Below are 13,840 nucleotides of genomic sequence, written 5' to 3'. Positions count from 1 at the left end.
TTTATTATTATTATTATTACTATTATACATTTTTGAAAAACAAACCTTTCTTTTTCATCATATTTGTTGTGTATGCACAGTATATTGTCTTTAATTGTGGTATGTATTTAAAGTTGGAAATTTAGTTTTTTCCTTTGAATTTACTAAGTGTTTTGGGTGAGAGTAAATAGTGTAACTGTAAATGGTCAGGTAAAGAAACCTACAAATGACAGTATTGCAACACATGTAAATGCATTGCATTTTAAATTCAGAAAGCAACTGCATGTGAAATCAAGTGTTTGTCCTGATAAATAAAAATTATTTGGGCCTTAGATATAATACTCACCAACTTATAAACTCGTATTCTGCACACATACAAAGCAGTGTAGTTGAAGTGTAATGCTTGCTGTTCAAAATTACCCAAGCCGCTGGTGTAAAACCATTATCCGTGTCACCACAAACTTCAACCACACACTCAGTATGAAACTTGAAAGAGCATGTGATTTCTCCACCCACATGCATGATCTCTGAAGCCCACGAAGGCTGTCAGCATCAGTTAGGTTCATCAGACACTGTATATTAAATTCAGAATGTATTTCAAGAATCAGAATGCAATGATTTACTCCGAAACATGCATGTGGTGTGTTTGTGGTAGGCTGGCCGGGCGCACCTTATTCTGTAGATATATGTGAAGGTCTGGAGGACTGGAGTGGAGCAAACAGCCTCTCTAACCCGTCTGACACTGAGGAGGAGGACGCCGCACATCTGGTAAGAGACGAACATCCCACACTCACTCAGTCACTAACTCATGTAGGGCGACACTTGTTATTTTTTACTTATACTTAACTTATCTGTTTGTTTTAGGTTGCAGGCAGATACAGGGCCTTCGTCGACTGGCGTAAAAATGGGACGGATAACTTCATCATTAGGTGTGGTGATGTCATACAACTACAGCATGAGGAAAATGATGGCCAGTGGTGAGTGATGTGCGAGCTTAAAGGAATATAAAGCGATATTCTGGGAAAAATGCAACTCAAAGAGATAGTTCATTCAAAAATGATGACAATTCTGTCATCATTTACTCGTCCTCATGTTGCTCCAAACCTCTACGACTTAACATAAAAGAAGATACATGTGACCCTGGAGCACAAAACCAGTCTTAAGTCGCTGGGGTATATTTGTAGCAACAGCCAAAAATACATTGTATGGGTCAAAATTATCGATTTTTCTTTTATGCCAAAAATCATTAGGATATTAAATAAAGATCATGTTCCATGATGATATTTTGTAAATTTCTTACTGTAAATATATTAAAGCTTAATTTTTGATTAGTAATATGCATTGCTAAGAACTTCATTTGGACAACTTTAAAGGCAATTTTCTCAGTATTTAGATTTTTTTGCACCCTCAGATTCCAGATTTTCAAATAGTTGTATCTCGGCCAAATATTGTACTATCCTAACAAACTATACATCAATGGAAAGCTTATTTATTCAGCTCACATGTGATGTATAAATCTCAATTAAAAAAAAAATGACCCTTATGACTGGTTTTGTGGTCCAGGGGTCACATATTGAGAAATGTCTCATTGGTACAATTGGAAGTCAAGTGGAAATCAGTGGTAACCAAAGCTATTTGGATACAAAAATACTTGAGAGAGAATGTGATACAGGTTTGGAAGAATATGACAATTGATTATTGAAATGTTATTTTTGGGTAAACTATCACTGTTTGAGAACATCCTGATTTTGAATGTTTGAAATGTGAAGTCTTACAGGAAATGTAGTCCCATATCAAGAAGAACAATTTAGTCAACTTTACTAGGATTGGGCAAAATTCAGAATTACTGTAGATCCCTTTCAAATGCAAAAGTTGATTTAATGGTCAAAAATTACAGTTACAGTTTATGAATTTTCTTTCATTATATTCCTTCTTTTGAAAATTCAAATTCTACATCTTCTTTGTAACCTTAATTCTAATTCAGGAATTTAATTGGAGTTTAAAGGGCATTTTCAGTTCAATATTACATGATGCAAAACCCTGAACTTTAAAGACAAAAATTACTCGAAGTGTAAATATGAGGATTTGGTAGGTATCTGAAAACGTCACAGTTATTGAACTGAACTAAATCAACACTGAACTTACTGGAGCTATTGCTTTTTTAGATTTAGATTTCTCTTAGGTTTTATGCAGCTGGCATCACTGATTTCTGTTACTTTCCTGTTTAATAATGTGAAGCTGCTACAGATACTGCTGTGTAAATAAAGGTGACTTGACTTTCTTTATGAGTGAACTTTTTTCTGTGGTACCTATAGGTAAATTGAACCAGATTAAATGCATTAGCTCAAAAACACAAATTTCGTGGCACTAAAGTGGATTTAGATATTGGTTCGGTGTGAATCAGTATAGCTGTGTACTCTCACAGGCTGGTGAAGAATCTGAGTCGCAGACAGGAAGGCCGTATCCCTACTGCCAACCTGCAGGGCATCCTGGGAGAAAGCCTCAAGAATCACTCCAACCGGCTTGGAGGTGAGAGTCCATTTGGACATCCGCTGCCTTTTTAGTGTAGTTCCCAGAAAAGATGAGTTTGCTTAAAATCCATACTGCCATATTTTCTGTGCAGACCCAGGGAATCGTAAAGCACGGAAGCTCAGCTCGCCATGAAGGAATGGCCCAGTTCAATATTGGACCTTTAATATTCACGCTTGGTAGCTCAGACTGTATGTGACTACATGGATTTAGACCTATATTCCAGAGTTTTTGCACTGCTCCTCATTGACAGATGCTACCAAAATGCAAAAGACAAAGCATTTCACATCTTACAAGAGATCTCCACCATTTCAGAAAACCCAGAGAGCGCTTTTAAACATCTGTCCTCTGCCTAAACACACTTCAGTCCTCCTGACTAGGTGAAGCCTAGAACATTCTGACTCTGGGATTGTCCCAGTAGACTTTGCAGTTGTTGAATAATGAATCAAGGCCCATCAAAAGGCCTCTTCGTCGCTGTCTTCACGGTTAACCCTCTCCTATGAAAACATCCTGTTCATAAAGGACCGTAATTTTTAAACTGTGTTTGTTTGTGCTGTTATTTATCTTGTACTGTTGTATTTATCCTCAGTCTGAGCTCTTCCCGAGAGCTTCAATGCCAAATCATGCAGTGCCATAATGCCTGTTTCCCCACTTTTTATTTAAAGCAGACTTTGCTCAGTAGTGCACTAGTTACCTCAAAAAATATTTAAAAGCACTTTATTCGGGTCACAAATTTGTGGCTCTTTGTGTCTTTCTACAGCTTTAAACCGGATGAATTTTGCATGCCGTCAATTCTTACCTCTCTTATTTAGTAAAATTCTCTTGTCAGGCACTTTACATGCAGAATCTACTCTACCAGCTTGAAGACCTGGGGGCTGTCATGTAAGTTGACTTTGGAGCCACAAATATGAGTTGAGCGCATGTGTGTTGAAATCTGCTAAATCAGAGCCGTGTTGATGGAGGTTTCTTATTAAGGGAGATCATACAGCAAACATTAAATATACCCACTGTTTAGAATGCTTAATGAAATATTAATTGCAGACTTATATGAATTTACTACATTAAATCAGGTCTACAGTTGGAGGGCTGACTTTGATATACCAGCGTTTGAAGTGGAAATGAGCTGTGTAGCAGCAGGAGACGTTTTGGAGTGCACATCTCTTATGTTATTAATTTTGTTATCAAGTTGTTCCCTTCCAGCGTGGAGCTCCAGCTACCCACTCAAAATCAAGCCATGTAAAGGACACAACTGCCTGTACTGTGCTGTATTAGCCATATATACTATCAACTTTGCATATTTGCTTATTCGTGTCCAAATGTCTGAGAGCACATTGAAAATCTGGGAATCAGAATTTCATGATCATCAGGGTTTTTTCCATCAATTTCAAGTTCATTTTGTAAATGTAGTTTTGCACTCAGAAGTAATGCTAAACAAAAGCATTTTCACTAATGGTCTCAGACCTTTGGACCTCACTTTATCTAATAGCATTTAATCCTGTTTTTTGTTTTTGTTTTGTTTTTTGGGGGACTGGCTTATAAATTATTTTTGAAGGAATGTATCTGTGTTGACTATTGTATTGTAACAATATTGTATTTAAATTTGTACAGCCTATTGAAATAAATAAATAAGTTTTAAATAAAACTATTTAATAGTAAAATAATTTGTGCCTAAAATATATACGTAGTATTATTATTTAACTACTCTAGTGTTTAAACGTTTGGGGTCGGTAAGATTTTTCAACGTCTGCTGACCAAGCATTTATTTGATCTGAGCATATATTGAATACAGTAAAAACTGTAATACTGTGAAATATTATTTTCTATTTTAATGTATTTTAAAATGTAATTTATTCTTGTGATTGCAAAGCTTCATTTTCAGCACCATTACTTCAGTCTTCAGTGTCAAATGATCCTTCAGAAATCATTCTAATATGCTGATTTACTGCTCAAGACATATTACTTATTAATGTTGAGAACTGCTTAATATTTTTGTGGAAACTGTGTTACATTTTTTAGGATTTTTCAGGACCATTTATTTGAAATAGAAATCTTTGGAACATCAATGTCTGTACTGTATCCTCTTTGAATGAAACGCACTTCTTTCCAAAGAAAAAAAAATCTTACTGACCCCAGATGTTTAAGCGGTAGTGTATATTTTAATTAGTACAAATATATTAATAATGATTTTTAGAATTAGACATTTTAGAGTCAAAGGCACATATACATCATAAACATCAACTGTGTTGTTATCTCCCAGAGACTGGCCTCAAATGATGAAAGGGTCTTTCACGGGTGAGATGTGAGTGATCTGATGCCTCCAGGGTTTATGGGTAAGATCCAGTGATTTTCAGAACTAGGTCACGAGTCTTAAAGAACGCTGTTGAAATCGGTAACACTTTACTTGAAGGGGTGTGCATAAGACTGACATGACACCTTCATAATCATGACATGACACATGTCATGAATATGAAGGAGGTTTTATGCATGTTTATGACAACTGTCATTGAGTGTCATATGCTCAGTTATGTAATTTTTAATGCAAATATGACATTATTTGACCGAACCCTACCCCTATCCTTACCCCTAACCATAGCCCATAACAAAGACATCTCAAACAATGTCATCTTTGCATTAAAAATTACATAACTGAGCGAATGACACTTAATGACAGTTGTCATAAACATGCATAAAAAACCCTTCATATTCATGACATGTGTCATGTCATGATTATGTAGATGTCATGTCATGATTATGAAGGTGTCATGCCAGTCTTATGCACACCCCTTCAAGTAAAGTGTAACCTTGAAATCTTAAGTAGGTTTCTAGTGTCAGATATTTTCAGTCAACCCCCCTCACGTTCCTCCAGTTTTCCCTCTGAAGGCAGTTGCAGCTCAAAGCTTGAGAGGCTACATTTTTTTCTTCTTTCTGTCTGAATGAGAGATTGAGTTCTCAGTCAAGAAACCTTAGCAGGTTCTAACCATGTAGCAAGGCAGTATATTGCTTAATAACATACCAGCTTTCATTAAACCACAGGTGAAAACAGTGTGTCTATGGACTATTAAATGTCCTAATGGGACAGTGAAGGTACTAAACCATGAATGCTGCACAGGGTTTATTGATGGAATCTCATTGGCCAGCCAGGACTTGGGGGCGGGGCATGACTACAATCTGTTACAGATAACGAACAATCTAATTGTATTTATTTCACCTGATTAAACAAGTGCATCTTTTCTCTCCAGATTTGAATACTCCATGTGTGCAGATGAGATTTTAAAATGAGAATCCTAGATCATAGGTCCACATTTTTAAGCAGCACTCCCTTGGTAACACCCATGATGTGCTGTATCCAACGATAATAGTTACCAACCTGTGTGTACACACCGTACTTCCCTTTCTTGGCACATTCTTCTCCCCAACTGACAATGCCTGTGAGGAACCAGGTGTTGTGGTAGCGCATGGCATGAGGTCCTCCGCTGTCCCCCTGACACGCGTCTTTAGGAGAATCTGAGTATCCAGCACAGAACATGAAGTATGTGACTGGGTCACTGCTGCTTTCCTTACACACTGTTCTGTCTACATAAGGCAACTCAACCTTCTGTAGGTTCACTGCACTTCGGCCTTGAAAGCGCAGACGGCCCCAGCCGCTGACAGTAGCCAGAAATCCAGACTGCAGCAGTGAGTTGGAGAAGAGCATGGGTCCCAGGCAGATGGGACGTACAGTTAGGGTAAACTGGATGGGGTTGCGCAGCCGCAACAAGGCAATGTCATGATTGTAGAGGCTTACTTTGGAGTCATAACGGGGATGTGAGATGAAACGGGTGACGTTCAGATTCTGTTCTGTGCCTTCAGTCTTGGAGACATCATGCTCCCCTGTGAAGCATAGTTGTTTAGTTTAGTAACATTATTAATAACTGGTCTTACCATTGTAAAAATTTCAGGAAAAAAATATCTAAAGAATATATTTTTTTTAAAGAAAAGAAAGATACATTTACCTGAGATGCAATGTTGCATATAAGATCATGTTTGTTTTTTAAAGAATTGTTTTATGCTCGCCAAGGCTATATTTATTTGATACAGTAAAACCACTAATATTGTGAAATATTTTTACAATTTAAAATAATTAAGTGAAAATAAGTTCTCTGTTAGAATGTATTTTAAAATGTAATATTCCTGTAATTTTCAGCATCATTACTCCAGTCTTCAGTGTCACATGATCCTTCAGAAAGCGTGCTATTATTTATAGTCTATTGATTTGGTGTTCAACAAATATATCATCGTATTAATAATGGTGAAAGCAGCTGTGCTGCTTCATATTTTTGTGGAAACCTTACATCGCGAGCTGGGACTCGAACTCGGGACGCCCGAAGCCCAACTGCGCAGTTTTTAAATATTTTATAAATTTAAATATTGGCACCATACAGCAATTAATTAATTGAATCAGTATTTCCATAGCTGCTGTTCTGGTCTTACCAACTCTGATGTAGAAGGATCCATTCTGAGTCCCTACCAGACAGTGGGCTGCAGTAATGACCCATAACTGGTTAAGAATGGAGCCTCCGCAGAATATCTGGTGTGTTGAGCGCGCCACCAGCGCCACCTAGAGATCAGCAGGATAAATGACATGATTTTGGGTGCATAAACAGATTGCGTTGTAGTAGATGTGCCCGTAACTCACTAATTTACTCAGAGATGATTTGATCAAAGGCATTTTTGATTGCTATAGCACATAATATTTATAGTCTTTACCTGCCAAGGGATTTCTCCAGGTAAAGCTGGATTGCCACCAACAATACGGCTTTTTGGGGCACTTACGGTTGGTACAGGAGTCATCAAATACTCCTCAAATGCCCATTTAGGGAGTTTTACATGAGATGGCGCGATTTTCTCTTTTTTCTGTTTAGAATTTGAAGGGCTTGTCAAGTTGTCCGGTTTGGAAGTGCTGGATGTGGATTTATTGGAAGATTGTGTAGAGTTTGGTGCAGACGTTGGACCGCTGGCAAAAGTTCTCACAGCTGTTTTAGTGACTTTGCCACATGGAAACTTAACTAGTGACACATAAAAAAATATATATATATATTTGTTGTTGTTAAATGTTTTGCATTAAAACTTTGCTTGCAGTGCCTTTCTTAAAAAAAAAAAACTACTAGTACTTTAAGAACGAAAGTAGCCTAGCTCTTTCAGATGTTTCAATCAAGACATTAGGAATCTAAGAAGTCATTAAATCACCTATAGGTTCACATGTGAATCCATCTTCTTTGAGTCTGTAACCGGATGCACACCGACATCCTGTCTCATGAGACTCCATCACAACACAGAAATGCTCACAGCCTCCATTATCAACATCACACATTTTGCCAGTTACTGAGAAACAGCACACAGCATCTTTTTAATTATCTTCAGGAATGTAATGGTCATTCATTCATTCTAGCTAAATATGGTGCACTGTGTGTTTGAGGGAAGAGAGATCCTGTCTAACCTATTTCACAGTTTTTGCCGACATAGCCCGGTAGACAGTTACAGGTGAATGTGCCCATCTGGTCCTCACATGTGCCTCGGTTTTGACAGGGTGATGATTTACACTGGTCCCCATCTAACAGACAGGATCATTTATTAACAACTGGTAAGAAAAAATGTATAGAAATAATGTGCTTTATTCAAATTCTGGAAGAGGGAACAGAGGACGGAGATTCAAATCCAGTTTAAATTATTTTAATCATCTGTCTAATTAAATGTTACCCAAATGCATCGTATTTCCTGAGTTTTATTTGCTAAGTTTAAGAATATAATGATGTCCAGTTCAAATATAATTTAATTTATTGATCCAATAGCTACCTAAACATACATCATAAGAATGTTTTTAACCTTAAACTAATTTCTGGCCAAAATACATGTCCTCTATCCATAATGATGCTTCCTCCTCTAGTGAAAACATTCATCCCATGTAGTCCTCTCACATCAAAATCCATCAACATATTTGTTTAGAACCGGTTTTGGACTGTTTTCGCTTGTAAACGGTGCTTGATCTGTGCATGTTTCTCTATTGATGCAGGCAAGACAGAAAGAATCATGAGAGAAAGCATTATTATGGATAGAGCACTTTCGATTTTGCTGGAAACAACCGTTTTGATGATCGATATGATTATTACAAGCATGCAGCTTTTTGCTTCAAGGATGGACTGAATTACTTGTGGATTATTGTGATGTTTTTATCAGCTATTTGGACTCTCATTCTGACGGCACCCATTCACTGCAGAGAATCCATTGGTCAGCAAGTGATGTAGCCTAATGCTAAATTCCCCAAAAATCTGTTCCAATGAAGAAACAAACTCATCTACATCTTGGATGGACTTGGGGTTAGTACATTTGAAGCAAATTTTCATCTTTGGGGTGAACTGTTCTTTTAACATATAGAGATGTTCTCCTGTTTGCCCTTGGTAAATATGACGGTCAATGATTAAACACACTTACCAACATAACTTGCCCAGAACTCCATCTGAAAAACAGACCAAACGCACATTTGCTATATTACACAATGCATGACAACTGACGAAACCACATCTTGTCTACTCACTGTCTTTTCATCATTTTCAAAGGCTTCTCTGGCCTCCTCCAGGACACATGTCTCCTCCATACACTCCCTCTCTACATTCCCCTTCAGAAACTCCTCAAACAGTCCTGTGTTTGCTCGCCTGGGTCTCCTCAAAATGCTGTCAGCTTTCTCCGCATCTAGGAACACTGATCCTGGGGCTGTTACAGAGTTTGAGAGTTTATATTCTTTACTGGAGGGGAGCTACTGAAAGCATGCACGTGAGTATGATTATTAACCCTCAGAAAGTCAGAAGGCAAATGCCAAGTGTGCCTTGTATGTTCTCTGTCAGCTCTAAGAAAGAAGATTGATTTATAACAGAGGTAATTGATTTTGTAGGTCTTACCTGCAAAGGTCTGCTGCAGAATATGTGGGAATAGAACAAGAACGAATGAAGCCATATCAATCCAAATTCGGTTCCTTATTATTCCACAGTGAGCTGACAAATAAACTGAGCCAACGCTCCAAAGTACACCTGTCTGCCACACTTCCACACAAACGACTGGCACAGGATATTCTGTTTGACTGAGAGAAAGAAAAGTAGAACAAAATATCTTCAAATAGAAAGCAGTTATTTTAAACAGTGAAAATATTTCACAATATTACTGCTTTATTTGGATCAAATAAATGAGCTTGGTGAGCAGAAGAGAATTCTTTAAAAAAACTTACAAAACCTTTCTATTCAAAAACTTTTGACTGGTAGTGTATTTCAACTTGTAGTACATATAATATTAGGCTACATGCAATATTGTTCCCACACAATAAAAATGGCTTTATATACATGAAAATACACACTCTTAAAAATAAAGGTGCTTCAAAAGGTTCTTCAAGCGATGCCATAGAAGAACCATTTTTGGTTCCACAAAGAACCATTCAGTCAAAGGTTCTTTAAAGAACCATCGCTTTCTTACCTTTTTATAATCTGAAGAACCTTTTTTCGCCCTAAAGAACCTTTTGTGAAACAGAAAGGTTCTTCAGATGTTAAAGGTTCTTTATGGAACCATTTAGACAAAAAGGTTCTTCTATGGCATCGTGAAGCACCTTTATTTTTAAGAGTGTATAGCCTTGCTATTTTAGAAAGATTGCTCATCGCAAACCGATCTTCATATTCGAGAGTCCTTGGCGTCAAAAAGTTTCAAAATCAAATCTGCACTAGATGGTGCTGCTGCTTCAATGAGTAGATCAGTAACGTAACCATTAGTTTCCCCCTCTTGAATCAGTTTAGCATTCATTGGTTTCCTCTTTCACTGTTAGAGAAAAGAGATGACATTAGATAGAATGCGATGCAATATGCAACACTTCATAAAGAAAGAAAGCATTATCATGTATGTTCTCCACAGATGGGCCCTGGATTGGGGACTGTGGGAGGGGCTGGATCAGCATGTTGGAGAATAGCCCAGGCTAGGCTTCAGTTCCGCTGTAAGTGCTCTTGATTTCTTCTCGCACCCTGGGAATCTGTTATCTTCTCAGATGGAGCTTTCTTATTGACTGTGAGCTTTTCGTTTTCCTCCTGCCATTACGGGCCTGAATTATTCATTTCTAAGTAATTAACACTGGCCATCAATCCCACTGTATGAGTGCCAATCAATCTGTAACTGAGAGTTAGTTTTCATTGCTGAGATGGGCTTTGGCTCGCAGCCTCTCAAGCAGCAATCAACAGACTGTTATTGCAGCTATAAGAGCATTAGTAAAACGACTACATCACTCAAAAACGTTTTTTTTTTGCACTTAATGCTTGGAAAAGCTTTACCCCCAGTTAGCCTTGAATTCACAGCCATTTTTAAAACCAACACCATCAGTCAGTGAAGCTAAGCCTCTGAAGGCAGAGCTATATTTAGACAAATCCAGACAACACTAACAAAAATGATAACATAGGCATTACTATGTTTAAAATGCTTTGACGTTCTGGAATACTCGTTTATGATTGGTCCATTGGCTGTCCCTCAGAGTCAGATGAGTACCTCAGATGACTTCACTATTTGAATTATATAATTTTGTTGCAAACTTTGTCTTGTTGCTAGTTCGTTTTTGACTTTATAGTGGACTAATTTTCCCAACAGACTCTATAAAATAATATACAAGTAAGATAAAATAAAATTATAAAATAATTCCAACTCAGATCAATAGGCTATTTAACCTGCGTATTTTGGGAGTAGCTGGCTGGCTAACAAAAATGTGTTCTAAGAATGTTAAAGGGGTCCTATTATGCTTTTTCACTTTTTGAATTTTAGTCAGTGTGTATGTGTATGTTTGGGCATAATAAAGATCTTCAAACTTACAAATCTCAGAGTCCACTCCAAAGGGAGATATTTCGTTTTTAAAAAGATCCCTTTTCAAGAACTACAACGAACGGCTCGTTTGGACTGCAGAATTTACACTTCAATTATGAGACTACAGTGTTTCCCATAGTCACAGTTTATTTTGTGATAATGACAGGTTAACTGTACATTTTCACTTACTGAGAGAATACTCTATCATTTGGAAAAATGCCGTTTCACTCATCATGTTCTGAGATGGCATATACTTTTACTTCACTGAGCTGAACTACATTGAGCCTTGGCCTGATACACAACAGGTGCTGAGTCTGTATAATGTTGTGATAGCAGGGCAGGTTGGTGTGGTTATGTGGTGCTTGTGGGAACTGATGCTGATTTATAACACAGCACCACTGATTTCAGCAGTGATGTGCATCTGTCTGCCTGCCCTGTGCTGCTGGGAATTGGTGCCATCTCCAATTAGATTAGAGGCCACTGTGAAAGATCAGCCCACTCCAGTAGATAATAAAAATGTGACGCCTGTTCAGTGTAATCGATTATGGAGAGCATCCTCACTCTGGGGATGTAAGCAGATCGCAGAGGTTCCAGCCTCGTGAACTCTGCACAGGACCCATGTAGCTCATTAGAGTCCCCGAGCCATTTGTGCAAACTTATTTTTGGCCTCAAGAAGCACCTGATTGGGTGTAGCGTAATGTGCAGACAGAAGGGATGAAGAGAGAGAGATGAGGAGCTGTGATTGTTGCAGTGTTAACTGTATCAGGAAATGATAACAGGTACAAGACTAGACTGTTCTTACAGATGCTTCATGTTCCCCTGATCCACACTATGTTATTTAAAGAAATAGTTTTATAATTTACTCACCCTCATGTTGATTCAAACCTTTCGAATTTTCTTTCTGCTGTCAAAAACGAGTTATTAGGTACAATGTTCCTGCTGCTCAGTCCATACAACTCTGCACTATATTCTTAGTCTAACGAAGTCATGCAATAGGTTTGTGCGAGAAAAATACTAAAATTTAAAGGGATAGTCCCCTTAAGAATGAAAATTACAACATGATTTAATCACCCTCAAGCCATAGTTCTTGTGTGTCAAGAACCAATCTGGATGCACCAAATGTAAATATGCACATTCAAATTGCACAAATGAGATTTGTGAGCTACAGTAGCAGGGAAAATTATCTGGGAGTAAGGAATTGTAGTCTGTTCCTCACATAAAACTATTCTATGAGTTTAGAAGACTTGGAATATAGTGTACAATCATTCACAAGTTCTCTAGTTTGTTTTTTAATGTCGTATTGCAAGCTCTGTGAGGTTCTTGTGAACATCTTGTGAAGTTCTTCATTTATAAATTGCTTCAAATAAAAGCACCTAAAAAAATAAATATATAAATGTACATATATGGACCATTTGTCCATTCACTTTCACCTCCTTTTAGTTCTATGGAGGTAAAAAAAAAAAACTTGTTTGAGACAACATGAGGGTGAGTAAATCATCACTGATGACAATCATTTTTTGGCAAATTAATTATTTAATAAACTTGTCAACAGAGGTGCTGTATAGCATTACTGTATATATGCCCATGTAGTATCCAGGACACCGAATAAGTGTATTTGTATATTGAAGTTGTTTTAGATATTACGGTTAATAAAAACACAAACTGAGGTTGAGTTTCACATGAATTTCTTCCTTTAGTGAGATTGATTATTCTCCAGAGACAGCGAAGATGCAGGCTAGACCGCAGATATATAGCATTGAACATCACAGCGAACAGTGAGAACAGAGAAACATCACATCAACAACAGGAAACGCCACAGAGAAGACTGAGAAAGGTTGTAATTACTTCACTTTGCTTTGTACGTTTTTAGAAGAAAAAGGGGAAAAATAAACTTTGCACCATCTCAGATGAATGCAGACAGCCTAAGAATAGCAGGCTGTCTGAGAACAACCTTCACATCACGCAGGCACCACAATCTCTGCCTCTGTTTCTGCGGTTACAGGGATTAGCCGTGACTCACCATGTAAGTCCTTACTGTTTTCCTCCTTCTCTGAGAGCGCAGTCCGGACATCAGTCACTCCTCACTGTGTGTTTACCCTGCTGCTACTCCTGCGGGAACATGGGAGCGTGTGTGGGTGTGTTTTCAATCACGGTGGCATAAGGAACCAAAGCTATTATTTATGCAAATTACATATCATTTTATTGAAGAACCACTTTCAGAACCTTTAGGTCATGCACTGGGGCTTCAAGTCTTGATTTCTGCTTTTGAAGTGACCCTCTAACCACCATATTCAGATCATAAAAAGACTGTAAATTAAAAATGAATTAAACAATGGAGAATAAATGAAATAATCCTGTTGTCATTTTAGTAATATTTATATTCTATTATAGTTTTCATTAATGTTTTAATGAACTTTAGTTTTAGAAATTTAGGTAATTCAACTTAAAACATTTCACATTTTTGTTTATATTTTCA

At 37.5% G+C, this 13,840-nt stretch overlaps 1 protein-coding gene and 1 long non-coding RNA gene across 5 annotated transcripts; one reads left to right on the top strand and one right to left on the bottom strand.

Annotated features, from left to right (window-relative positions):
- The first annotated feature begins 198 nt into the window (after nt 1–198).
- On the top strand, nt 199–4,095 carry LOC107601104 (uncharacterized). Of its 2 annotated transcripts, XR_001610888.1 has the most exons (5): nt 199–747; nt 844–956; nt 2,145–2,246; nt 2,405–2,508; nt 2,603–4,095. It is a non-coding gene; the product is annotated as an uncharacterized lncRNA (long non-coding RNA). The 2 variants fall into 2 exon arrangements; XR_001610887.1 differs by lacking the exon at nt 2,145–2,246 and having other exon boundaries at nt 209–747; nt 2,603–4,093.
- A 1,226-nt stretch (nt 4,096–5,321) lies between these two features.
- LOC107601103 (coagulation factor IX-like) lies at nt 5,322–9,591 on the bottom strand. Of its 3 annotated transcripts, XM_016293128.1 has the most exons (8): nt 9,441–9,591; nt 9,080–9,255; nt 8,977–9,001; nt 7,985–8,098; nt 7,735–7,869; nt 7,255–7,553; nt 6,979–7,105; nt 5,322–6,378 (listed from the first exon to the last, which is right to left on the bottom strand). In XM_016293128.1, the coding sequence occupies exons 1-8, from the start codon at nt 9,493–9,495 to the stop codon at nt 5,798–5,800; spliced, it is 1,512 nt and encodes a 503-aa protein (XP_016148614.1). In that variant the 5' UTR covers nt 9,496–9,591; the 3' UTR covers nt 5,322–5,797. The 3 variants fall into 3 exon arrangements, with proteins under 3 accessions (XP_016148614.1, XP_016148615.1, XP_016148616.1); XM_016293129.1 differs by lacking the exon at nt 7,735–7,869; XM_016293130.1 differs by lacking the exons at nt 7,735–7,869; nt 7,985–8,098.
- Nucleotides 9,592–13,840: the final 4,249 nt, after the last annotated feature.

Source organism: Sinocyclocheilus grahami, unplaced genomic scaffold, assembly GCF_001515645.1.
Source record: "Sinocyclocheilus grahami isolate Dianchi unplaced genomic scaffold, SAMN03320097.WGS_v1.1 scaffold299.1, whole genome shotgun sequence".
Lineage (NCBI taxonomy): Eukaryota > Metazoa > Chordata > Actinopteri > Cypriniformes > Cyprinidae > Sinocyclocheilus > Sinocyclocheilus grahami.
The sequence above is the reverse complement of the archived record's forward strand: the minus strand, read 5'-3'. Positions and strand labels throughout refer to the sequence as shown.